The following is a 27,324-nucleotide window of genomic DNA, read 5'->3' on the forward strand; positions in this document are numbered from 1 at the left end:
CTTTTTCTGGGTGCAGATGGCATTTTCATCCCAAGTCTATTGAATTGGCTTGAATCACAGCAGTGTTGAGAAGAGCTAAGTTCATTACAGTTCATCATCACATAATCTTGTTACTATGTCCAATGTTCTCCTGGTTCGGCTCACTTCACTCAGTATCAGTTCATGTAAGTCATTCCAGGATTTTCTGAAATCAACCTGCTGATCATTTTTTATAGAACAATATTATTCCATCACTTTCATAAACCATAACTTATTCAGCCATTCCCCAACGATGGGCATCCACTCAATTTCCAATTCAGTGAGTTTTTCAAGGCAGATAACCTTTTCAGAAAGCTTTCTGTCTCTTCCCACAATTCTTAATCCTCACCCAGACATGGCTTTCAGAGACCTAAGTCCTTATAGAGCTATATATGACAAATTCTTTGGAAGACCATTCAAATGGGATGCTGTTGTGTTGCTGTTTGCAGTTGTTATTATCCCAAGTCCTATAGTTAGCAGGCTCTGCCTCTGGATGCTGACAATGGAACATCTCTGTTCTTCTCTCGCTTTCTTGGAAGAATGGTCTGTGATTGACACTTCTGAGTCTGAGAGGCTCACTCTCAGGCCCTACTGCCCTTTGTTTTTAGAGAATGGGGATTTCAAAGGGATTGCTCCTCCTCTATGCTGTGACCTCAAGATCCTAGAGTTCTGCATTCATTTTCCACTATCCAAATTCACCTTTCAACAAGGGCTATGTTTCTATGCTTGTTTTCTAACTCTCTGAGCCTGAGATAGTAGTGTTTGGTGGAAGTAAATGTGTTTTGGTGGAAAGAGCACTAGGCTGGGTATCAGATGTGGGTGGTTTCAAGCTCCAGTTCTGTCGCTTATTAATTCTATAAACTTGAATGAATCATTTTACTGCTATGACCTCAGTTTCCTCTTCTGATAAATGAGAATAATAATGCCTGCCTTCCACTCTCACAGGATTAATGTGAGGATCAAATAAGCTCATTTATATGAGAGTATTTTGAAAACTGATAGGCCACATGGCAGAGTGCAAAGAGCAGGACTTGAAGTCAAGAAGACCTGAGTTTAAAACTTGCCTCTTATACATACTAGCTCTTTGGCTATGGACGGGTGATTGGACTTCTCAGTGTCTCAGGCAATTCTTAAGTTATAAATATAGATGAGATATATTGGTAAAGGAAGCTCTCACCCTGGAAGTATTCCCTATACTAATGAAATAACAGACCATAATGTCATAGACTTAAAGCTAAAGTAGACCCCCATTTTATAGATGTGGACATTTTATAGTTACAGAGAGTTTTAGTGGATTTGCTTATGGTTACACATGTCTGAGAGAATTGAAACTTGGGGTTTTCATGACTTAAAGGTCACCACCTTTTTTTTGTTGTTTTTGTAGTTGTTTAATTGTTTAAAAGTTATATATGATGGGGCAGCTAGGTGGTGGAGTGGATAGAGTACCAGCCCTGAAGTCAGGAGGGCCTGAGTTTAAATATGGTCTCAGACATTTAACACTTCCTAAGTGTATGACCCTGGGTAAGTCACTTAGTCCCAATTGCCTCAGCAAAAAAAAAAAAAAAAAAAAAAAAGTTATATCTGACTTGTGACATCATTTAGGGTTTTCATGGGAAAGATATTGGACTGGTTTGTCATTTCCTTCTCCAGTTCATTTTACAGATGAGGAAACTGAGGCAAACAGAGTTAAGTGACTTGCCAGAGTCACACAGCTAGTAAGTATCTGAAACCAGATTTGAACTATGTCCAGGGCTCTATTCACTGTACCACCCAGCTGCCCACTCTATCCAGTACTCCACACTAGGCTCAGACAACTCCAAACAGCAGAAATGTAATGGGGCTCAACAAAATTGGGTGGTTATGTGTAAGCAATTTACTCATAGTTTACTTAATGTGCAAATAGACTTTTCATCAGTCCTTGTTCCCTTCCCACCAGCATCATTTTGGATAGAAAAGCCCAGTCAAAGGCTAGATATATTCCTGAAGTCATCCTGATTCTGGGAAAAGTATCATGGTGGGGGGATGGCTTATGTTGATGATGACCATTGATGGATTGGCCCATGGCTCTTTCAGGCAACCCCTAGTAGATGCTTTGCCCTCTTGTGGAACAGAAGCCTGTGTTGCCCTCATGAAGGAGCTTATCATGTCTGGAGATGTGGAAAATGAAGAGTCAGAGTCATTCCTCTGGTCCTTGGCGTTTGTCCCTCAGCCCACAGCTGGCATGGTGCATTTACTGCTGGTAAGCTTCCACCCCCTTTGTCTGGACATGACTCTGGCGTTCTATGCATTTTGCAAAAAGACATGTAGTGGGCCTGCCAATGGGTCTGATAACCTATATGAAACAGACTAAAGAAATCCCTGTGTTGCAAAACTGAAATCCAAACCTTCCAGGCTCATCTGGCTATTGTGGCTACCCTATTTTTTTTTAAGTATAAGCAGATCTACCCCTATAGGATCATAGATTTAAAGTTGAAAAAGGATTGTAGAGGTTATTGAGTCCAACCTCCTCATTAAAAAAATAATAATAGTTTTTTCTTTTCAAAATAAATGCAAAGATAGTTTTCAACATTCCCTTCCCAACATAAAGATAAGGGAACTAAGGCCCAGAGAAGTTTAATGACTAAGGTCACACAGTTAATAGATGTCCTCAGGCAAGATTGGACACAGGTTTTCCTAATTCTTAGTCCACCATCTATACTATCCTGCTTCTCAACCAAAGCTCTCATGTTACAGATGAGTAAAGGAAGTCCAGAGAGCTTTTATGATTTGTCCAATGTCATAAGTAATAAATAGCAGAGCTGGGATTTGAATCCAGGTCTTCCAGACTAAAGTAAAATCTTTAAATGCCTGCTGGAGAAGTGACTCATTTTCCTTGCTCCTACTCAGCCCTAAAAGTTGTGCATTTATATTTCAGAATTGGTGATGGTTTTGAATTATCCAGATCTATAGCTGGTATGAAAAAGGACCATACCTACATTAATTTGGACCTTATTGATAATTTCTGGTTTGTGAGTTTCAATAAGCATTTGATAGAAGATCTGACATTATCCTGGCTAAATGTGGCAACTTGAAGGATGAGTTCATGTGGCTGGTGTCTGGCTTGTCTCCCCAATCTGGGTGTGGAAAGAAAACTCTCCTTGTGACTTCCATGAGAGCCTTTAGTAACTCTGGAATTAGTATTGGAGAAGGTTCCTGAGGCAGAAGGGCAAAATAGTAGTAGTGTGTGGCAGTATTTAAATAAAAATTTAAATACAGAGGGTTCCCATAAATGATAGCTTTGATGTCCAGTTTTTCTTCCATGTTTCCTGTTTAACATACATGTCTAATTTTATTTTCCCCTCTTCCTTTCCTTCCAATAATCTCCTTTCTTTGTTTCCATCTCCACCCGCAAAGCATCACATCAATCTGTCTTGCTCTCCAGATATCTCCTTCCTCAAGTTTGCATGACTGGCCAAGAGTCTCATGGGAGATCATTCAATAGAGTATTTGAAAGGTGTTAAATTCTATCTGAAGCCTGGAGACAAGGAACTCCAATTTAGATTTTTCAGTCTCCACTATATTATCAGGATATATTCAGGCTGCTAAGGAACACAGCTATGATAAATTACTCCAGAGAATTGACCCTTAATCCTGTCTCTGTTCCCATAACTTGGTTTGAACTCTATCTCATGAGCTTTGGACCCATTAGCAGCTAGGAAAATGGGAAGCAAAGGACTATAAAGATCAAAGAGAAGATATCTAAAGTTGTGGGTAGCAAGCAGGGAATGTTTCAGTATCACTTCTGAATATCTGCATGGAGAATGCAATATGTCAATCAAAACCAGAACCTGACAGTAAGAGAGGAATGGTACCCAGAATTTGAGCAGCTAGATGACATAGTAGATAGAGTGCTGGGTCTGGAGTCAGGAACTCACCTTCCTGAGTTAAAAATCTACCTTTAGACAGTAGCTGTGTGACCCTGCGAAAGTCACTTAACCCTGTCTGCCTCAGTTTCCCTATGTAAAATGAATTGGAGAAAGAAATGGCAAATACTTCAGTATCTTTGCTAAGGAAACCCAGGACTCAACAACAAAAACAATAACAAACAGCCCAGAATCTAGATAAAAATAAAGATCCCAGATCACATTTAGAGCATTGTGTTCCAATCTGTGAGTCACATTTTAGAAAGGACACTCACACAGAGGAGGAAGTCCAGAGGAAGACAAACACAGTGTTGGGGTGATGGAAAAGAAGTGGGGGGATGGAAATAATGCTGCATGATAATTGGTGAAGCGATAGACATTGCTTAGTTTGGAGAAGAAAGGACTTAAAAGGGATATGACAATAGCTAGCATTTATATAATTCCTTGAGGTACAAATACTATCTCATTTTATCCTCTCAATGACCCTGGGAATTAGGTGCTATTATTACCACCATTTTACAGTTAAGGAAACAGTCAAAAAAGGTTGTGACTTATCTAGGATAATACAGCAAGTAGGTGGCTGAGGCTGTATTTCAGGTCTTCCTGACTCCAGTGCACTGCTCACTCTACCACCTAGCTGCTGCTTGTATAGTACTCTGAGATTTAATGCAAAGCACTTTACATATATTCTTTCAGTTAGTTCTCAGAATTACCCTGTGTTTTACTAATTTGTCTTCCACAATTCTGCCTCTGCTACTCAAGAAGTCTTAATGGCTCCCTCTTATTTTTAGGATGATGTACCAACTCTTCCATTTGGCCTAAAAACACTTCACAGTCTGTCTCTAGCCTCCTTTTCCAGACTTACTGTACATTATCCTCTATCACAAATTCCATATTCCAGTCTAAAGGCTTGCTTAACACAACCACCACATGGTCATTCCGTTTTCTGACTATAGCTTTGCATAGCAAGCTTAGAATGCTTTTCTTGCCTCCATTCTGTCCCTTAGAATTCCTAGTTTCCTTCCAAGTCCAATTCAACCACCTGATTGTTTCTTTTCTAACCCCCAATTGTTAGTGCCCTACCTCTGGAAATGAATTTGTGTAGATTTTAGATGTTTTTTCTATGCATATATTGTTTTCCCTAATAGACTTTAAGATTCTTGAGTATAAAGACTGCTGTTTTTGTCCTTTTATCCCCAACATCATATCAGGGACACAGCTGGCATGTAGCAAATGCTTGTTGAGTGGATAAATTAATGACAGAAGTACTACTACTATTAATAAAATAGGTAATATTAATATAGCACTTTAAAGTTTGGAAAGTGAAAAAAAATTTTAAAATTGTAAAATGCTTCATATACTTTAATGTATACTCTATTAAGATGTCTCATAAAATATGTGATGTTATACAAAATTTATCACATAACATATTAATATATAAAGTCTGTATTTATATATATTATATATACTTTATGTATCATTTAATATATTTAACATAAAATTCATATGTAAATGCCATATGTATCATTTACATACTTATACACAATTTCTCTCTCTCTTCTTTCTCTTGCTTTTCTTTCCTTTTTCTCTCTCCCTCTTTTTCCTTTTCTTTCTCAGTTCCATCAAATAGAACAAAGATAGCAGATAGAACATTCCCTTGAGTACTTCTTATATGATCCCTTATGAAACTGGTCTGATGTCAGTCTGAAATCTCTTTCTGTGTTTGTCTGTAAAGACACTTCTTTTATTATTTTTTCTTCTGACACTGGGGTCTGTTTCTGTTTCCAGCCTTTACTGCAGTCCCCAGCAGTGAGTTCCAGTGCCTTCCTCAGCATCTCTGCCCTGGTGCACAACCTCTGCATGGCAGGTGGGGCCTGTGAGCGACTTCCAGGAGTGAGCTCATTAATGAAGATCCTTAAAGAAGCCTTAGGAGAGAACTGTAGCTCTCAGGGACCCAAAGACAATGGCCGGGTAAGAGAATCTGGAATCTGGAGGGATTGGCACCAAGGTACGATGAGAGAGATTAAGGTGACATGTTCTGGGGAAATAAGAAAATAGGGTGTTGGCCGAACTATCACAAATTATTCTGAGGAATTGGAACAGCTCAGCTGTGAATAGAGAATGTTTGGGAATGCTTCTTAGTCTGCAGCCTGTGCTGAAGCTTGCTCTCCTTCTTGGGCTGAACACAGCAGGAGTAGGTGTGCTCACTGCCCCAGAACAATTCAACTGGACTCTTTCCTCAAAATTTTCTTTTTCTTGGATATAGAGTGGTTCCAAGGACCTCTTTTTAATCTGTCATTTGTCCCTTTGGTACCCTTTTCCATGAATGAAATGAGATCTGAAAAATATATCCATTCCTTCCCAGAGAAATTAGGGCTCCCTTTTTGGGATGAAAAGTGACCCGGGGAACACATGTCCATCTGCTGCTCATTCTCTGGATACTTGGGTACTTTACAACCCTTTTACTGCATCTGGTCTGGAGGAATAACATCTCTCTAGCAGATCCCATCCCTGCCTCCTTATTTTGGGACCAATTTCCCAGGGTTCTAATATTTCCTTGCCTGGTTAGAATTTTCCTTAAAGGGAAGTATTCCCATTTTGGGGAAAAGTCTTAGTGACTACATCTTAGTTATGGCTTTGTGTGACAGCAGAGGGAGGTTCATGCTCCCCCCCAACTTTTAGAGGCTCCTGACACACTTGTGCATTTTTTTTCAGCTTCAGCTCATGTTGAAAGCCATTGGCAATGCGGGCTTGGCAGCAGCCACTCTCACCTCGGTCCTGAGCTCCTGTGCAGCCATGAAAAGCAATGCCCCTGAAATTCGGCTGGCTGCAATCCAGGCCTTCCGGAGAATCCCTTGCTCTGTGAACGTGAGCTTCTCTTATGGTTGCTGTGGTTTGTGGGTACCTATGCTGTAGTGGGAGAAAAAGAAATATTCCTTGAGCTAGAAGTCCCAGTTCAGGTCTGAGGTTTGGCTCTGTCTTGGCTCCTAGATGTATGACTTTAGGACTTAAAATGTGTTTGTTAAATTGAACTGAATTTATAAATTTTGCCCAGTGCTCCACAAATGTGAGGTCTTCATACCATTACCATTCATCTAAATTGTTTTGATTCCTTATCATTTGCTTGTGACAGCGCTCTGGGCTTGCCCGGCTGTACCAAGCCACAGAAGAAGATGCTGAAATCCGTATGACTGCCTATTACTTCTTTATGAAATGCCCCAGTGAGGAAGCATTTGCCTTGGTGCGTGAAACTCAGGCAGCAGAGCAATCTACCCAAGGTTGGTGGCACTCCACAGGGTTTGGAAGAAGAGCCAGTCAGTCCTAGACTGGGAAAACAGTATTTCTAGAATGCACAATAGTGTCCTAGCATCTGGTGGGCCGGGCCCACACAGACTGAATGGAAAGTGAATGGAAATGCATTGTAGTGGGGATCATATGAAGAAAAATAATGTTAAAGGAATAATAATTTTGAGCTATAATTGTAAGAAAAGTTATAAATTTTCAAGTGGAAAAAACCTGAGAGAGCATATAGCATATAGGTTAATTCCCATTTTTATAGACAAGGAAACTAAAAGACTGAGATGCTGGATTTGTCCTTAGTCACAAGCATAGGACTAGAAAAGTGGGATCCCAGTTTCCTGTCTATACTTGTTTATACTCTAAACTTTATTGCTTTGGGTTTTTTTCCAAATTATTTTCAGCATTCTCTCTCTGGGTCTCAATTTCCTCATCTAACATACCTAGAGGATTAGACTAGATGATCTTAGAGGTCTCTTTCAACTCTATTTTATCCTAAATTATCTTATATGAGCTTTACAATAGCCAGGAACTCAAGAGTCCCAAATTCTAACATTTCCTCCCACCCCCCAGCCCAGCAAAGACAATCCTTCCCTCATAAAATGTTTCAGAGATCATATCTCTTTACCTTAAGGTTGGATTGACACAAAACCATGTCAGCATCTTAATTGTGGGATAAAATTTCAGGTTTCAGAAAAACCCTTTGCTTTCCAATTTCCCAGGAAAGGGTACAGGCTGTGAAAACAGGTTACTAGGGAAGCATTGGGATGAAGGTTATATAGTCTTTTTTTTTTCTAGGAAGGAAGGTATTGAGATGCTTGGTGTTTCCAATTAGAATCATAAAATTTCAGAATTGGAAAATATTTCAGAAGCTATTTAATTCAAATCATCCCTGTATAAAAAATTTGAATCCAACATCCCATCAATCCATTATGGAGTCCTTGCTTTGATAACTGGCAGTGACTGGGAACACACTATTTTTCAAGGCAGGCCCTGATACCTACAAATATCTACAGATACCTAAATATTAAATACAGATACCTAGATACCTAAAGATCATCATAGGGCACAATCTTGAGGATATTGGTAATCTTGATTGTCATCCTCCGGATGTCCTCTAGTTTCTCAATGTTCTTCCCAAAATATGATGCCCACACTTGACTTTGTATTTATAGTGCTTTCTTCCTTACTGATTATTCTCTTCCTAACCCTGCCCCTTCTTGGCTCTAGTGGGAGCTTTTGTTTGGAGTCACCTCTCTCAGCTGCTAGAGACGGAGGACCCTCTCAAACGTTCCCTTCGGGACTCTCTCCCTGATGATATCCTCAGCCAGGAATTTGAAGCTGAGACCTGGAAACATTCCTCCTATTCAGATGTCACCTTTCGCTCAGGTATGGTCAAACTCAATCATCTCCCTTTCCCCCCTCCCCCCATCTTTGTTAGCAATTCTTGGAAGAGGTTTGATGGAATCCTGTCATTTCAGACCCTTATAAACTATCTCCAATCTCTTTTTCCCAAGCCTTATAAAATATTACTCTCTCTTATAGACTATACACCTCAGCTAAATAGGACTTTTCATTGTCTCCTGAATTCATCCCATCCTTTCCTGAGTTTGCTCACACTTGGCATCTTTCATCAATCCCTACCTATTGAAATTTTCTCTCTCCTTCAAGGGTTCAACATAAATGCTAATTCTTCTACAAGTCATCACTGATCTCTCTAGCCTGAAGTTTCTTCTCTCCCATTCCTCTTGGATGCACTTACCATATTCTATTTTCTCAGGTAGTTATTTGTTTATATTTTGTGTCTCTTAATAGACTGTAAATTTTATAAGGAAAGCACCAAATTTTATTTATCTCTTTATCTTCCTTAGCACCAAAAATAGCACTTGTTTGTAGGGCACTTTTAATAGGAATGAGTGCATTCATGACATGGGCTAAAGTGAGAACTGGATTGTTCTGAAAAACATTTCTTCTTGGGTTCATTTTATTTTTGGACCATAACTTGTGATTTTATTGGAATAGGGTATTTCCAGGGAGAAAACTCCCTCTATTAATACAGATCAACACCTGCTCTAAGGGAGTTTTCTAAGAGGTTAAATCCCAACTTTTTTATTTAAAAAAAAATATATATATATATAGAGAATTTGAACTTTATTACCATAATGTTTCTTTTTTTAGACTTTTTTCCAAATTTATTTTATTTGAAAAAACAGAATAAGCAAAAAGAAAAACAGAAAAGTGATACAAAACAAAATGAAGCAAAATAAAAGAGAACATTATTATGTGCCCAGAAGAACATCAGGGAAGATTCAAAATATATAACAATAAATACCGATTAAAAAAATATATTTATTAGTAGAAGACATTCTATTCATGAGTATCTGTCTTTCCTTTCTTGTAAATTGTTCTTTTGTTCTCTGTTGTGTATCTTATTTACTTTATATTTTTCCCCCTTTTAGTACTCCCACCATCCTCAAGCAAGTTACAGTTAAGAAAAGATATATTTGTATATACATATGTAGATACATACATACATACATACATATTCACACATAGACATACTCCACATACACATGTCTTTCCTATCCCTGATGAAACTTTCTTTTTTTTTTTTTTAATTTTATTTTATTTAATAATAACTTTGTATTGACAGAATCCATGCCAGGATAATTTTTACACGACATTATCCCTTGCAATCACTTATGTTTCATTTTTTCCCCTCCCTCCCTCCTCCCCCCCCCCCCCAGGATGGCAAGCAGTCCTAGATATGTTAAATATGTTGCAGTATATCTAGATACAATACATATTTGCAGAACCGAACAGTTCTCTTGTTGCTTAGGGAGAATTGGATTCAGAAGGTAAAAATAACTCGGGAAGAAAATCAAAAATGCAAATAGTTCACATTCATTTCCCAGTATTCCTTCTTTGGGTGTAGCTGTTTCTGTCCATCATTTCTCCAATGAAACTCAGTTAAGTCTCTTTGTCAGAGAAATCCACTTCCATCAGAATACATCCTCACACAATATCGTTGTCGAAGTGTATAATGATCTCCTGGTTCTGCTCATCTCACTCAGCATCAGTCCATGTAGGTCTCTCCAAGCCTCTCTGTATTCATCCTGCTGGTCATTCCTTACAGAGCAATAATATTCCATAACATTCATATACCACAATTTACCCAGCCATTCTCCAATTGATGGGCATCCATTCATTTTCCAGTTTCTAGCCACTACAAACAGGGCTGCTACAAACATTTTGGCACATACAGGTCCCCTTCCCTTTTTTAGTATCTCTTTGGGGTATAAGCCCAATAGAAACACTGCTGGATCAAAGGGTATGCACAGTTTGATAACTTTTTGGGCATAATTCCAGATCGCTCTCCAGAATGGCTGGATTCGTTCACAACTCCACCAACAATGCAACCTGATGAAACTTTCACTAAATTCTGCTATATAACTTGGCTTACTATTACTTAACACCCCCCTACCCAGAGATCCTCCCTTTTCTTCTTCTCTCATCCTTTGCTTCTCCATCCACCTATCCCTCTCCCCTTATTTCTTTATAGATTTCAGAAGGGACTATACCCTTCTTAGTATATATGTAGTGTTGCCTATTGAACACATTTCCAATATGAGTAGGTTTTCAGAACTATGAGCCCTCCTCCCCCCTCTATTGAATCTGAGTCTATTTTCTTCCTCTGCACCTCATTTGCATAATTACTATTTTTACCGTTACTTTTCCAAACTTTCTTTTGAGATTACCCTATTGTGGATATAAATCTTATACATAAAATATACATTTTCCATGTAAAAAAACCCCATAAATAATTTGTTCATGTTGAGTTCCTTAAAATTGCTCTTTATATTTTATATCTTATGTTAACATATGTTATATATTAAATTTTCAGCTAAGATTTTGTTTGGTTGATAGAAAGTCCTGAAAAATCTGCAAGTTCGTTGAATATCTGTTTTTCCTCATTCAAAATTATAAATAATTTTGCTGGATGTGGTATTTTTGGCCACAGGCCTAGTTCTTTTGCTTGTCTGTAGATATAATTCCAAGACCTGTAGTCTTTTATTGTAACTGCTGATAAGTCTTGTACAATTCAAATTGCAATTCCAACATATTTAAATTGTTTTTTCTTATTTCTTGCAAAATTTTCTCTTTTATCTGGGAATTTTGAAATTTGGCAATAATATTCCTATGTGATTTCCCATAAAGGATCTCTTTGAGGTGGTGATCAGTGGATTTTTCCTATTTTTATTTCCCCTCACGTTCTATCACTCCAGGACAATTTTCTAGGATTATTTCCTGAATTGTTATATCAAGGTTCTCTTTTTGGTCATAACTTTCTAGCAGTTTAATTATTTTAATATTTTCTCTTGATGTGTTCGCTAGATCTGTAGTTTTTCTTATGAGATGTTTCACATTCTGTTCTGTTGTCTATTCTTTATAATCTGTTTTGTTATTTCTTGGTCTATCATGGTTTCACTGGCTTCCCTTGCCCAATTCTAATTTTCAAAGAGCTATTTTCATCTTTGAGACTGTGTATTTCTTTTTCTAATTGGTTAACTTTTTTTCATAATCTTGTTTTTCTTGGATGATTTTAATTTTTTCTTTAGTTTTTCCTCAATGTTTCTCATTTGATTTTTTAATTCTTTTTTTTGAGTTCTGTAAATTCTCTCTGGACAGGGAGTCATTTCACATTACTCTGTGGGCTATAAGCTTTTTTTTTTTTTAAACTAAAGTGTTCTCCTCTGAAGATGAATCCTGGTCTTCCCTATTCCCATAATATGTTTCAATGGCAGGGTTCTTTCTTCTTTGCCAGTTCATTTTTTTTAAAATAAGAAATATTAGTATAAGCACCTCTAATCATGGGATGGGGAGATGATGCTTCAAACTTCCTTACAGCTCTCTACTCTGACCAAGAACTCTGAACCAAGAGCTCCACCCTCCTGCAAGTGCCCACAGCTAACAGTGCCCCTGCCCTGCCGTTTCTGCACTCACCAGGTGCTGTTTCTTTCTCCCAGGGCCATGTCTCAGCAGCTCAGCTAAACCTGGTGTTCCCAATCAACTGAGGTTCACTCTGTCTTTCCAGACTCAAACCCCCTAGTCCACAAGCAATCCAGGAGGTGAAAATCTCTCTGGTATTGTTTGAGGCTTCAGCTACCATCAACTAGCCCGAGGGAGCCCCACTTGATGTTTCTGTGGAGCTTGTTTACACTTCAGACAGGTTAATCCTGGCCTGGGTCTTTCTTCAGATCTTGTCAGGTTGTATCAGGAGGACTCCAGTTCTGTCCCAAGTCTTCTTGGTTTTTTACTAGTCTATGTTCCCACTGAGGTGCAGATTTGTTCTATTTATGGGGGAAATGAGGAGAGCTTGAAATTTACTAACCTATTTCACCATCTTCCCAGAATCCTCCCCAAATCCCAGCTTCTTAAACTATGAAAAATGACCCCATATGGGATCTTGTAACTGAATGTGAGGGGTCACAAAATTATGATTTACTCCCAGTAAATGTTTGATTTGTTTACCTTTGTTGTATACCTATATATCCAAGGTCATCTAAAAATGTCTCCCATGAAAAGGGGTCATGAGTGGAAAAAGTTTAAGAAGACCTGGGCTAAATGACTCATCCTCATCACCCTGACATTGTGTGTTGGAAACAAAACTTAAACTAAATCTTTTTTATTTCAAGGCAATTCTCTGTGTACTATACCTTACTACATTTCACCCTTGCATTTGAAACAGGGACCTTTAGTGGATGACCAGCTAATACCCATATGGGCATTGAATTAATACCTCTTTAAAAATGGGCAACAACCAACTAAATTAATGATTTGCATTTCCTTCTTTTCCCTTTATTATTTCTGTAATCTTTGTCTCTATGACCTTCTTAGATATCTGTTCCCTGCTCTAAGAGAGAATTTCATAATCAACTGGCTTCTTAAAAACACTACTTTGCTATAGAAGGGAGATATGAATTGTAACCCTAATCTCTTCCCTTCCAGCCTCCAGCAGTATGGGTGCCAATCTGGAAGCCACTTTGCTCTTCTCCCCAGCCTCCTTTCTCCCCCGTTCCATCATGACTAATCTGACTGTGCACATCATGGGCCGTGCTACCAATATTCTGGAGGTAAAGCCAGTATTTGTTTCATTTTTCATAATATTTGTCTTGGAGAGCAAGACAGACATTTAGGGAGGTCTCAATAAGGCATCATGGCTCAGCAAAAAAAGAATACTAGATTTAAAGTTAGAGACCCTGCTTTCAATCAATTAACCAACATCTGTTTACAAAGTACCTATGATATGCAATGTGCTACGTGCTGGGGAATACAATTACAAGGATACCAACCATCAAGGAACTTAGATTCTTTTTTCTTAATGAAAATTATTTTTTATCTATTTTTAACATTCATCAATTTTTTTGAGGTCCAAATTCCATCCTTTCTTTCCCTCTTGTATTGAGAAAGCAAACAATATTATATCAATTTATACATGTGAAATCATGCAAAAATATTTATTAGCCATGTTGCTATTGTGGCTCCTTGGTATTTGAATTGTTTCTTTCTGGCTACTTGTAATATTTTTTCCTTGGTCTGATAGTTCTGAAATTTTATTCCTTGGAATTTTAATTTTGGGGTCTCTTTTAGGAGGTATTCAGTAAATTTTTTCAATGGTTATTTTACCTTCTGATTCTATGACATTCAGGTAGTTCTCTTTGATGATTTCCTGAAAAAATAGTGTCTAGGCTCTTTTTTTCATCATGGTTTTCAGAGAGTCCAATAGTCCTTAGATTGTCTCTCCTCGATCTATTTTCCAGGTCAGTTATTTTCCCAATTAGTTATTTTACATTTTTTTTTCTATTTTTTCATTTTTTTTGGTTTTGCTTGACTGATTCTTGTTGTCTCATTGAGTCATTTATTTCCATTTGTTCAGTTCTGAATTTTAGTGAATTATTTTTTTCATTTACTTTTTTTACTTTTTTTTGTATTTATCCAAATGAATTTTAAGTGAGTTGTTTTGTTCTATGGAATTTTTTTCTATTTCACAAATTCTGTTTTTTAAGGAGTTATTTTCTTTTTCTGTTTCACAAATTCTGTTTTTCTGGGAGTTGTTTTCTTTTTCCATTTTATCAAATTTACCTTTTAATGAGTTATATGCCTTTTCCAAAGCCTCTTGCAAAGTTTTCATTTACTTTCCCCATTTTTCTTCTAGCTCTCTTTTAAGATCCTTTTTAATTTCTTGTAGGAGAGCCTTGTGTGATATATCAATTTTTGGGGCTTCATCTGGAAACAATCTGCCTTTAGTTTCCTCAGGATTTGAAATCTTTTCTCTTTCACCATAAAAACTGTCTATGAACAGAATTCTCTTTACTTTTTTACTCATTTTTTTTTAAGTTAAGGTCTGCTTTTAGGGCAGAGGAGGTTTTCCAAGCTTCCTCTACAGGTGGCAACTTCCTCTATAAGTGGCTGCAGCTGCACTGCACACTGGGTGGGTTTGGGCCATGAGATTCTGGCATTTTGGGGTTCATTATTTACCTTTTGTGTTTGTGTTGCATATTTCCTGACTGATCTACTGGCTTGCAACCAGGACTGAGTGGCCAACACTGTTGTAGATTCCTCCCCATAGATTCTCTGCCACACAGAGTCTGCACTGCCCCAGCTCTGTGCTGTCTTTGCTGGTGTCTGTGATCAGCTGCTTGCGCTGGCTGCCTCCTTCCCGTTTTCAGTTGAAACAGACCTTTTCTGGTAAAATTATTTTCTGCTGGTAATTTGTTGCATTCCCAATAATTGTGGATTCTGCCAATCCAGAGCTAATTCAGAGGCTGGATTTGCTAATTAGTCTGAGAATTGTAGGAGAAGGTCAGAAAGAAAGATGTGTCCTCTCTGCCATCTTGGCTCTGCCCCTGGAAGTCTTGCCTCTTATTTCTCTCCATCCCATCTTTCCAAGGGTTTTTACCTTATTCCCTTCAAATAATCTACCTTCCAGCCAAACTGGACATTTTGTTGTTTCTGGATATGTGGCTTTCTGTTTTCTGTCACTATGACTTTGCTCAGGCCCTGCAGCATAGAGTGCTAACTCTTAGAATCAGGAAGACAAGTTCAAATACTCACTCTGACATTTACTAGGTAACTGTGTGGCAGAACATAACACATCTCTATGTCTCAGTTTCCTCATCTGTCAAATGAGTGGATTGAATATGACAACTTCTAAAGGTCCCTTCCAACTCTAAATCTATGATTCTGAGAATTCACTCTCTGCTTATCTGTGTCTTTTAGAATCCTAGTTCCTTGAGGGTTCAGCTCAAGTTTTATCTCTTGTAGGCCTCTTTGTTAATTCTTTCAATTGCTAATAATATTCCTTTGCCCATTGAAATTACTTTGCATGGATTTTCTATTTATTATGGGCTTCTGGCTTCCAAGGACTGTTTTATTTATTTTAGTTTTATCATATTACTTATTTTATTTCATTCTTTTTATGTCTAGCTACTGTCTAACACAATATCTGGCATATAATAGATGTTTAATAAATGCTTATCAAATAAATATACATGTGTGGTAGCATCCATGCAGTTGTTCCAGGAGATCTCATTTGACTCTATACCCTGAAGCTGGTAGGTCTCTTTCCATACTGGACTCAGGGTACTTTCCAAATTTGCCCACTACTCCAATCTCCTAATGGAACCAGGAGGCTATGAATGCAGCTTTCCAAGATTCTCTCTGTTCCAATTCTGCAAAATATCCATTACCTTTTCTGAATGTGCTTCTTTTCTCAGTTTGGGCTCCGGTTAGAAAATGCTGAAAAGCTGGCTTACAGTGTGTTTGGTAGGCAGCCGGCGATGGCCACATTCTGGGATGATGATGAGAAAAGTGAGCCCAAACCAGATACTGACATGGAATTGGTACATGGAGTCAATGAGAAGAAGTCAGGATTGGCTAGGGCAGAGTGCCCAGGTGGGGGGCACAGTAAGTTGAAGGAGCTCCAGGAGAAGGTAAGGGAATTTAAAGACTTACATCCATTCTCCAACCCATACACATACTGCACACATCATCCCTTCAGGGGCTCTAGGACAACTTTTTGGAAATAATGATTCCATTTAAAAGTGACCAGAGCAGGCAGGGCCACTTGGACAACACTGACATAACATACTTTCTCCCACTTACAGAAAACAAATCTTTAGGGTAGACCCATCCCTGTTCTTTTTATATGAATAATGCTTGATATCATGCTCTGTCCCAATTGTATTCCAAAGTTAATTTAGATTCTCTCTATGCTGATCCATCACATTTTTTTCTCCCCTTCCCTCCCATATCCAGATTTTTTCTCCTGTTATAGTGCACTGATTTAAGTATCAGGAAGACTTAGATTCAAATATGCTCTCAGCTACTTACTGGCTGTGACACTAATTGAGTCACTTAACCTATGAGTCATGGCTAACTCATCTGTAAAAGGTGGGGGCAAACTGGATGGTTTTTATAGTCCTTTCTAGCTCTTAAATTGATGATCTTTAGATCCCCTACTAACCCCAAACCTCTTGTGAAACCCTATTTGAGCATCAAGCTTGGGACGAAACTCTGTAGTGATATGTTTGGAATTGGAGGGCCTGAATTCAAATCCTAATTCCTTTTCTATTTACTCTACTATTGAAGAAGTTATTCTCCATCTCAAGGCCTTAGTTTGCCCTCATAAAATGAAGGTATTGAGGAAAAAATAGGATGTAGTAGATAGCCAGGAATTTCTGGCTTCAAATCTTGCCTCTGGCATATAATGTCCGTGGGACATGTCACTCTCTGAGTCTGAGGACGTCTTTGACTTGGCATTATATTAGTAGAACTGAGTTCCCTTATACCAAGGAAGTCACAGGCATCATCCAAAAATAAAATAAAGAAGTTAAACTCAATGAACTCTGAGGTCAATTCCAAATATAATTTATGATCCTTTGATTCTATGAAAATAAAATAAGATAAGGGAGTTGAATGAAATTATCTCTTTGGAACCTATCTGTTATAACTTTCTGGATTCTTATTTGGTCAGATGACTCAGAGATGGGAGAAGAGAAGGTACCTGAAGTGTGATCTTAGTCTGAAAATCTTTGGGAATGAGCTTGGTTTTGTGGACTGTGGGGCAATGAGAAGTCACATGAAGAGGTACTCCCTGAACCTGGCTGAACTGACTGTCAAGCTCCTCAAGGTATATGCGGGGTGGAGCTGTTGCCGGGCTTGGGAGCTGATTGTTGACAGGAGGTGCTGTCAATCCCTTCCTTTTGGCTGCAGGGTCAGGAGGTACAGATTAATAGGAGACTGAGTCTGGCAACTGAAGAGTTTTCCTTTCCAGTTCTGTCGGGTTTCCCTGTGCAATTAGCCTTGAATGCCTCAGCTGCCATCAACATCCGGATTCGAGGGACTGTGGACTTCAAGCAGTTTTCAGATTTCTCCTTGGAGGGCTATATCAAGCCAAGGTACCAGAGCTGTCCAAAGTGTAGGTACTGAAGCCCCAATTCCTCAGGGGTATATCCCTAGCATGGCTCTCACCTGCCACAGAGGAGATTAAAGGAGGCCATGGAGCTAAATGGAATTATCTATGTGACTAAAGAACAATAGAAATGGCTCACATTTATCTAGACCTTATGTATATTATTTCATTTGACATATAATAACTATAGGAGGTAGATATCAATCAATCATTATTAATCATCATGCCAGGTATAGTGCTGGACACCAGGCAGGAAAATACAAAATTAAGCAATCCCTACTCAGGAAGGGCTTACATACTAAGAGATAACAAATAGAACATGTATAAACACATACAGCATAAATATAAAGTAAATTAAACCATATTCAAAGTAGTTCAATACAAGGTAGTTGGGAGTGGAAGGGAAGGGAAGGCATTCTGTGCACATAGCCTAACTTCTTTTTCACCTCTTACAGCTAATTTTCTGCTAGGTTAGGGCTATGCTCACAACCCTCCCTGGCCCTGCTCACCCATTCTTGCCCTGCCTCTCAGATGAAGATCTCAAAGTACTTCCTCCCTTTCTTCTTGTTAACAACAATTGTGAGTGCTGTCTCTCCCTCTTTGAGCCTATCTCTCTGTTGCTGGTCCCACCCTGCTCCCTCTCTCAGGTAGACACACGGAAGCATTTGAGGGATCAGCAAAGTTTTCATACAAAGATTGTGCCTGACCTGCATTTTAAAGGAAAAGAAGATGCTGTCAGGCAGAGGTAAGGGAGAGCTTGTTCCGAGCATGGAGGACAGCCAATGCAAAAGTATGGAGAAAGGAATGGATTGCTGTGATTGAGGAACAGAGAAAAGTTCAGTTTAGCTGCCTAACCAAATCTGGGAGGGATAGTAATATCTAATAAGGCTGGAAAAGTAGGTTGGGGCCAGTTTGGGGAGGGGTTTAAAACATAAACAGATGAGTTTAGATTTTTTTGTGAAGCAGTAGTGAAAATACCATCATTCCCATTTTATAGATGAGAAAACTGAGGTTTTAAAAGTTTGTGATTTACCCAAGTTCTGTACTTAGCTAATAAGTGGTGTGATGAAAAAAGAATCAATATCCTTTGACTCCAATTTTGGCATTCTTTACAGGAAACTCTACTGTTGTTACCTCTCTTCAAAACCATACTTGTGTGGGAATGGAGAGAGCTTGGTTTTAATCTTAGCGTTTCTTGCATAGATTTTTTTATTTAACTTTCAACAATTTAGCTGAATTTGTTTCCTCTTTATATATTTTATTATATAACATGTAGATATGTATGTAAATATATGTATATCTATATGTATATATGTGTGTGCATTTGAAAACATATACAAAGAAATTTAGGGGCAGCTAGATGGAGCCAGAGTGCATAGAATGGCAGGTGTGAAGTCACGAAGATTCATCTTAGTTCAAATCTGGCCTCAGACATTTATTAGCTGTGGGAACCTGGGCAAGTCATTTTACCCTGTTTTTCCCAATTTCCTTATCTATAAATGAGCTGGAGAAGGAAGTGGCAATTCAGTCCAATATCTTTGCCTCATTTGGAGTCATGAAGAGTTGGATATGACTGAAACAACGAAACAACAATAACAAAAAGAAATTTATGGAGGCAAAGTGAGAGAGTAGAAAGAGCACTAGCTCAAGAATCAGAAAACTGGGATTCAAATCCCTTCTCTGACATTTTCTATCTCTCTGGGTCTCAATTTATTCATGGGTAAACTGGGGGATTTACTAGATCAATTAGTAAAGAATCAAATTAATAAAAAAAAATTAAGCTGTACTATGCAGGTAAGTTAGATTAGATGGCCTCTGCTTTAGAGCTATCATGCTATTAAGAGGAGCAGGAAAATGTAGAATGAAAAGAGACAGAATGTCTTATTGGACAGAATACTGGACACTGTGGTGTCTACCATGTACACAAATCCTGTTTTGGACACTTACTTGCTTTGTGACTATGGACAAATCTCAGATTTTCTATTTTCTATATTTAACTTATATGTTATAAATGGGTCATATGAGGACTTGCTGTGTAGATGAAATCATAGATCCTTTACATATTGATGAAGGATGCATTTTCCTTATTTTTGGAACATAATCCAATCCTCTTACAGAAGGCATGGTGGGTAGAGAAAGGAGCAAAACAAATATCTGAGGGTTGGCAGAAGGTATAACTCTGGGGTTATAATTTTCCTGACACTAATAACAATAAGAGCCAACATTTTTATAGATTTGCAAAGCACTTTACATAAGATAAAATTAATTTGATTTTCATAATAACCCTATGAAGTAGGTGCTATTGCCATTTTCATTTTTGCAGTTGAGGAAATGGAAGCTGAAGTGACTTTCCTAGAGTCACACAGCTTGAAGATGTCTGAGACAATTTGTAAACTCGGGTCTTCCTGATTCTGAGATATCACTCCATTCTTTGCTTTTCTCCTGGCTCCTTCTACTAAGCAATCATTATCATACATGGCTCATTAATCATAGTTTATCTGTATATTTTACCTTAGTGCCTTAATACAGATTGCAGCTCATATGGGTGTGGCAAGCTTCCATGGGAAAGCAGGGGTCAAGTGGGTGACTGGCATCCGAAGTTCCACCAGCCTTGATGGAGGAATCACAGTGAAGAAGGGTCAGGAGCTCAAGATGTTCCTGAATACGCCTGAGGAATCCATGGAACTAGTAAATTTCAGGTAGGCCCAAGGAGCAAAGCACCATGTTTTATCAGATGTTTGTGAAGGTCTTAGTTCAGTGTCTCACCTTCCCTTTGGACACGGTTTGTATCAGGTGTAACCATCTCTTAAGAGATGAGATAGTGAAGTCAAATGGGCATTTAGTAGTAGATGAGTTAAGTGGAAGAATCCAGGACTAGTTATGTGTTTCCCTTAGCTCTAAGCTGTATCTCACGACTGTGGATGGTGTAATGAATATTGACCGATTAAACAACCCTTCAGAGATGCAGTTCTGCACTGGAGAAGAAGGTAAGCAGCTAACCTCATCACTCCTCCATCTTGAAAGGGAAAACCTCACAAGGGACGCAAATGAAGGATCTGATTCTAAGTGTTCCTTCTTGTTTAGAGAAAAGTTATAGAGAGTATTACTGTAAATTTAGGAAGCACTGTAATGTTTAGTCACTTTCTGGGTCCCTAAAAGGATGAGTTGGGAAACTGGATATGTGGCTACATACATGCTTATTACTGGAAATGTATTGTTCCAAGGTTCAGAGTGACTTAGAGTATTATTCAAAACAGAAATGACAAATCTTAAGAAGAATAATGCTAATCTGCAGATTTTCCAATCTTCTATATAAATTCAGGTGTTTTAACTCCATCATTCCTTTCAAAGAAGCAAGCTTTCATTTCCATAGGACTGTATTTAAGATCATGGAGCCTTTTTTCTTGGAAATAGAATTCTAGAGGTAAAGGAGAGGTGAGGGAGTGTATTTGTATGTCCCCATTTAGGAATTTGCTCATCTTTTCAGCATTCCAGGATCAGCAGTAACACAAGCTATGGGTTATCTATCTATTACTCTGGAATTGGGATCCACTACCCAATAGGGTAATAGTACTATTTCTGCACTGTCACTCTTTCTTGTGTCTCCCTAGCATCTCACATTTGGGGCTGGCAGATGTGTTCCAAAGTGTCTTATCCAACCCAGGGGCAGCCTTTCTCTCTTGCTGTGCCAATAGCTGCAGCAGTGACACTAAAGAAGCAGGACAAGGGGCTGCAGCAATACCTGCTAGAAGCTGCCTATGCTTATATTCCTCAGGTAGGACAGAAAAGGGTTCTATCCCACCCTCTTGTACTTCCAGCATTAACCTATTACCTCAGTCTGGCTGGGTCTCAGTTACCATGCATGGGCAGTGCCATTTGTTCCTACAAAGTATCACTGGATCCAGTGACTCACATATGTCTCATCCTGGCCCCCCAGATGGGTCACTTGCCTGAGTGAAAATGGCTGAAGGGAGCAAGATATAGCAGGAGGAACATAGGCATAGGAATTAGGTGACCTGGCTTCTGATTCCATTCTGTTCCTAGCTTGCATTGTGTATGTGTGTGGGGTGTTTAAACATCTTTGAGCCTCGATATCCTTTGTTAAATGAGAGAATTAGAGTAGATGATCTCTAAGGAGTCTTCTCAACTCTCATATTTTATAGTTCTCTAATTAAATTATTTCTAAAGTTTTTTCCAAATATAACATTCTGAGGATATATGACAGGATGACTCAAAGGCCCTTTCCAACCTTAATATTCTACAGCAGAATTCTGCATAAATTTTATTTCTACCCAGTAATGCCCAAGGTTTTTTGTTTGTTTGCTAGCCTGGCTTTTTCAAGAATGTCTCAGATTTTATGGACAATTCAGATGAGATTCCATGAGATTTTCTTTGGGTTCTTTGGAGAAGAGATCAAAAGAGGTTGAGGGTGGGGTGGGGATTTAGATTTTCTAGAACCTAAAAGGGAAAGTCACCCTAGGTAAAAACCTTGTTTTTGAAAGGGTTTCCAAAGGTGAGGGAGCCTTCTGTCTTTTCCAGAAGGAGAGTTGGATCCCTGAAGAAGCCACCATCCATTTTTTTATGGGCACCCCAAAGTCAGAACAACCTAGAGATGTAGGTATGGATCTCAGCTTCAGTGTGCCTCAGAAGAAGCTCCGAATCAAGCTACTTCATCCCAAGAAAAAAATCAAGGTGGATGGTATGTGTACAAAAGAATGAGATAGTGGAATGGCTCACTAGTGTGCCCTTATCCTGCAGCTGAATCTTTTTTTGTTGTTGTTGTTAGTTTCTTAGGGTGATGTACTTAATTTTTCACAGAAACTTAAAATTGGTAAGGACCCCAAAGGTCACCTCCATCAATAAATATTTATTAAGCATACGTTTTTGTGAGGCCCTTCTAAGCATCAGGAAAACTAAAAAAGGCAAAAACATAATCCTGGAGGTAATAGGGAGCTAAATTAACCTAACTTCCCTTCAAATACAGGGGAACTTGTTGCAATATCCCTGGTCTGTGGTTACCATTTAAACAAATCCAGTGACTAGGAGGTACTTCATGTCTCCAGTCTTCTTTTCTATAGGTTAAACTTCCGAATTCATTCAACAAGTTTTTGTTTTTGTTTTTGCTTTTATGCCTTGGCTTCCAGATTTTTGGCATCCCAATCATCCTTCTCCTTTGTACCCAATCTAGTTTGTCAATGTCCCTTTAAAATGTGGATCCCTGAACTGATCCCAATAAATATTTCATAAATTATCTGATCAGCACAAAATACAACGGAGTTATCCCTTTTCCTGACCTGGATCCCATGTGGATCCAAGTGCTTGGGGCTAGCTATTCTGTGTTTGTCTTTCTTTGTATTCTTAGCACTTAGCATAGGTACTCAGCTCACAGTAAGCTTGATAAATGCTTACAGACTGAATGATATCAGTGTAGTTCACAATTACATTAGTTTTTTTTTTTAAGTTGTAGTTTTACATTGTTGATTCATGTGGTCAACTAAAACCTATATTTTTATGCTTCCTTCCACAATATTGCCTCTAGCTTAAACACATCTTGAATTGAAAAGTTTAGAATTTTCAGACCACCCAGTAACAATCTCAGCTAAAGCTGTAGAGAGAGAAATTGATGTAGGTCCTCACTAAATATTCAAAAGACCCAGTGCTTACATTCAGGAATAAAAGCTTGATTTTGAAAGTACTAAATAAAACTTTTATTCCTTTTTGCTCCACTTTCCTTCATCTGCTCTTTTGACAGAAACTCATTAACATATATATTTTTTCCCGAATAGGAAAAATAGATTCTTTCCAAAGTACCCGCTTTGGCCACCTGGAAATGATCTTGGATGACAAGGATGTCTATTACATCAAGGTTTGTCCGCAGACCCAGAAGTCAAATCAGTTACATTCAACAGATTTTACAAAATAGTTTTACATATGTATGTAATTCTTGGAGACTTCTATTGTAACAAAGTAACATCAAGAGACTTTTTCTGAAGCAACTACCAGGTACAAATTGTATTTGTCTTCAGGGAGTTTATAGTTTAGGAGATAAGGAGATCTACACAAATAAATAAAAAATTAGAATGTGCTAAGTGAGTGGTGTGGAAAGAGAAGAGTATATAAGAATTGAACAGAAGGCAGGAATGGAGTTGAAAGAAAGTAGGGAAAGCTCAGAGAAGTCTTTATAAAGGGTCTAGAATTTTTTGTTTGGTCTTGAATCATGGATAGGAATTCAGAAAAAAAAAAAAAAAAAGAACAGGAATGGTGAAGTTCCAAAGCTAGCAAATAACATGATGAACATTTGAGGTATAGTGAGAAATCCAATGATTTGTGCCTTGAACATAGAATTCGTGAAGATGGTGGAGGTGGTGGTGGTAGCAGTAGTAATGATAATGATAATGATAATTTGTTGTTGAGTTGTTTTCAGTTATGTTCAATTTTGTGACCTAATATAGAGTTTTCTTGACAAAGATAATAGAATGGTTGCCGTTTCCTTCTCCAGCTCATTTTACAGATGAGGAAACTGAGGCAAAAAGACTTAAGGAATTTGCCCAGGGTTACACAGCTAGTAAATGTCAGATTTGAATTTAATTCTTCCTGATTCCAAAGATCTTTAGCTGTGGAATCACTTGATTGAAAATATTGAATGAAAGTTTTGCAAGGGTGAATTTTGAAAATTATCCATACATATATTTTGAAAATAAAAAGCTTTAAATGAAAAAAAAAATTGAATGAGGTCAATTTTGGACAGCTTTAAATGCCAGATTTGGGAGTTTGGGGTTTATTCATAGAATCATTACTCTAGAATTGAAGGGATCCCAGAGGCAATCTGATCCAGTTTCTTCATTTTATAGAAGAGGAAGCTGAAGTTCAAGGTAAGTGAATTGTCCAAAGTCCCACAGCAGTGAATGTCAGAAGTGGGTAATGGGGAACCATTGAAGCTTATAGGGTAGAGGAGTGATATAATCATAATTGTTCTTGAAGAAAAGTCTTCTGGCAGTGATTGGAGCAGGGGGATACTGGAGGAATGCAATTCATTTAAGAAGGTATAATAATGCAAGTCTAATGACTTAAACTAGTTTGATAAATAATACATATAATAAATAATAAATAAACTAGTTGGAATATAGAGGAGAGGACATATAGAAAACATATTTTGAAGGTTGAATCAGATGGACTAATTACTGCCGGAGATAGATAACATGCCTACTTTCCCTATCCCCAGATTATTTGTATAATGCTTATACTATGTGATTTTTCTCTCCTAATGGGGACCTTTAGATTTTTATTAGTACAGATATTTATCAGACTCAGCTATATCTGTCCAGGGGGTCTGGATTAGTGCAGTATTTTTTGGAAAACATATCTGATATATTATCTTCTCTACACCTTTGGGAAGGAAGGTGATCAGACATCTAATGAATGAATAAATGAATGAAAAAGCATTATTAAGCACATACTATGTTCTTAACATTTATACAGTACTTACTAAACGCCAGATGCTATACTACATGTACTGTACAAATATTATCTCATGTGATCTTCACAATAACTTTGTGAGGTAAATGCTGTTATAATCACTTTTTTGAAGAAACTGAGGCAAACAGAGATTAAATGATTTTCCCAGGATCACATAATTAGGCTGGATTTTTAGGTCTTCCTAACTTCAGGCCCAGATCACTATGCATTTTACTACCTACCTGTTTCTGGGTAATTGAGACAATCATCAGTTGGGAAAGAGGAATATATGTTGTATTTATATTTATATAAATATTATATAGCAATAATTTAATCAGCTGACCCCAGGCCAGAAGTTCTGGGTACAAAAGAGGTGAAAAATGATTGCTGACCTAGACAAAAAGATAATTGAAGAGAAAAGCTTCTCTTTATTCAAAGTCATAATAACCTCCCATTAAATAAACTTGGGGGCCTGCCTAATAATGACAGCCTAATTAATTGAACATCTTTGCCAATTGTGGAATGTTTGAACTAAAAACATCATCTGACTAAAGTCCCTGAATTTATAAATAAAGAAACTGAGGCACAAAGAAATCAAATAACAAGTTAATAATGGGATTGGAATGAAAATTCAGGTTTCCTGTCTTTTAGTTCAATGCTCTTTCCATAACCGACCTCTGTTATTTTTCAGAAATTGCAGGATTATTAGAGTTCTACTCAGTGGGTCTATTTGTATCTGCTTAGGATCAATGGTCATTCCCTTGCTGCCCTCACCATTTTCTATTGCCCTCTGAATTTCTGAACTCAATAACATGAACATGTCTGAGTAAATTCTCCCAGATAGAGAATCTTTTAAAAGCCAAGCAAGAAGGACATAAGGACATAGAGGAAGAGTTAATTAAATCCCCCTAACTCCCACTATTTCATTTCTATTACATTTAATGGCCTAACTTTTAAAGAAAGGGACAAAGGACATAAACATAGATACTTATTTCAGGGGCTGAGTGATGTCCAGACGTCCAGAGGGGAACAGAGATATGAGACTCAGCTGGAGGCAAAGCTGATCAGACAAGGCAACCCTGTCATTCTCATGGGCAACATCACTAAACAAGTTGGCAAGAAGATGACATTCTCTGTATCCCTGATGAATGTGCTGAAGGACAAAGCCTTCTTGTCAGGTAAGAGGAAGGAACAAATCAATAACAGTCCCTGTCCTTGTGGACTCTACATTGTAAATTCCTTTCCATTCTCTCTTTTTTTTTTCTTATTGCTCTCCTAGCCCTCCTCAGCTTTCCCCTTCCCTCCAAACTTTATAGAAGCACAAAATGTTTGGGATGAAAGAGACCTTAGAGATCATTAAGTCTAGTTTCCTCAATTGACAAATCATCAAAGAGATGAAGTTATTTGCACAAGGTCACACAGCTAATTGATGGCAGAGCTTGGAATAAGAACCTAATGTTCTAACTCCCAGTGACTGCCACCATTTTTCTTAATGCTCACTGAGAACAAATCCAAGCCATTAAGTCCATTCCTCCCCTACTCCCTCCAGCCTCAAATCCTGTGCTTTCTCATAAGTCTCTGGTTTGTCCCAAATCTATCTTCCATCTCTCTTCCCCCTACTTTTCCTTAAGTCCATTTGGAGATTATTCCCTTGACTACTGTTTCACCACTGGGTCTGCTGTCCCACTGATTGGTTCTGCTTCTTCCAGTCATTTAGTGAATCTTTCTCTCTGTAGCAATCTTGGAGAAGAAGTCAGAGGATGGACTCCAGCTGTATGCACTAGAAGGAGAAGCTTATCTGCCAGATATTCTGGGTTTCCATGCCATTGGCCTGTTGCAACAAAGAGGGAACCTCTGGACCAATGCCCTAAGAATAAAATATGGGCTTCTAGGTATTACACCATTTTTGTGAGTGTCACATTTCCTGGAAAAGATGGATTGGATCTATGTATCCCAAGTTAGCATCCTATCCAGGAAGCTAATGCCATCTGAGTTCTTTATTGATAAGTAGATTTAGATCTGGATAGAACTTTAAAAAATCATTGAATCCAACTCTTTCATTTTACAGATGAAGAAACTGGGGTACAGATAAATGAAATGACACATAATTAGCTAATAATTATCTGAGATGGAATTTGGATTTAAGCTCTCCTGACTCTAAGACCTGTACTCTATCTA

General features: G+C 38.1%; 1 protein-coding gene across 1 annotated transcript in view; it reads left to right on the forward strand.

Moving 5' to 3' along the window:
* Positions 1 to 27,324, forward strand: part of LOC127545411 (uncharacterized) — a 169,075-nt gene that overhangs the window by 33,463 nt on the left and 108,288 nt on the right. The window contains exons 9-24 of the mRNA XM_051972685.1: positions 2,092 to 2,257; positions 5,709 to 5,891; positions 6,636 to 6,788; positions 7,054 to 7,198; positions 8,448 to 8,606; positions 13,227 to 13,351; positions 15,995 to 16,210; positions 17,254 to 17,409; positions 17,493 to 17,677; positions 20,208 to 20,390; positions 20,587 to 20,678; positions 21,303 to 21,466; positions 22,231 to 22,390; positions 23,478 to 23,557; positions 26,144 to 26,324; positions 26,883 to 27,038. Of these exons, the coding sequence (XP_051828645.1) occupies positions 2,092 to 2,257; positions 5,709 to 5,891; positions 6,636 to 6,788; positions 7,054 to 7,198; positions 8,448 to 8,606; positions 13,227 to 13,351; positions 15,995 to 16,210; positions 17,254 to 17,409; positions 17,493 to 17,677; positions 20,208 to 20,390; positions 20,587 to 20,678; positions 21,303 to 21,466; positions 22,231 to 22,390; positions 23,478 to 23,557; positions 26,144 to 26,324; positions 26,883 to 27,038 (2,504 nt within the window). The remainder of the gene's footprint in view (positions 1 to 2,091; positions 2,258 to 5,708; positions 5,892 to 6,635; positions 6,789 to 7,053; positions 7,199 to 8,447; positions 8,607 to 13,226; positions 13,352 to 15,994; positions 16,211 to 17,253; positions 17,410 to 17,492; positions 17,678 to 20,207; positions 20,391 to 20,586; positions 20,679 to 21,302; positions 21,467 to 22,230; positions 22,391 to 23,477; positions 23,558 to 26,143; positions 26,325 to 26,882; positions 27,039 to 27,324) is intronic.

This window comes from Antechinus flavipes, chromosome 1, assembly GCF_016432865.1.
Source record: "Antechinus flavipes isolate AdamAnt ecotype Samford, QLD, Australia chromosome 1, AdamAnt_v2, whole genome shotgun sequence".
In the NCBI taxonomy this organism is placed as follows: Eukaryota; Metazoa; Chordata; class Mammalia; order Dasyuromorphia; family Dasyuridae; genus Antechinus; species Antechinus flavipes.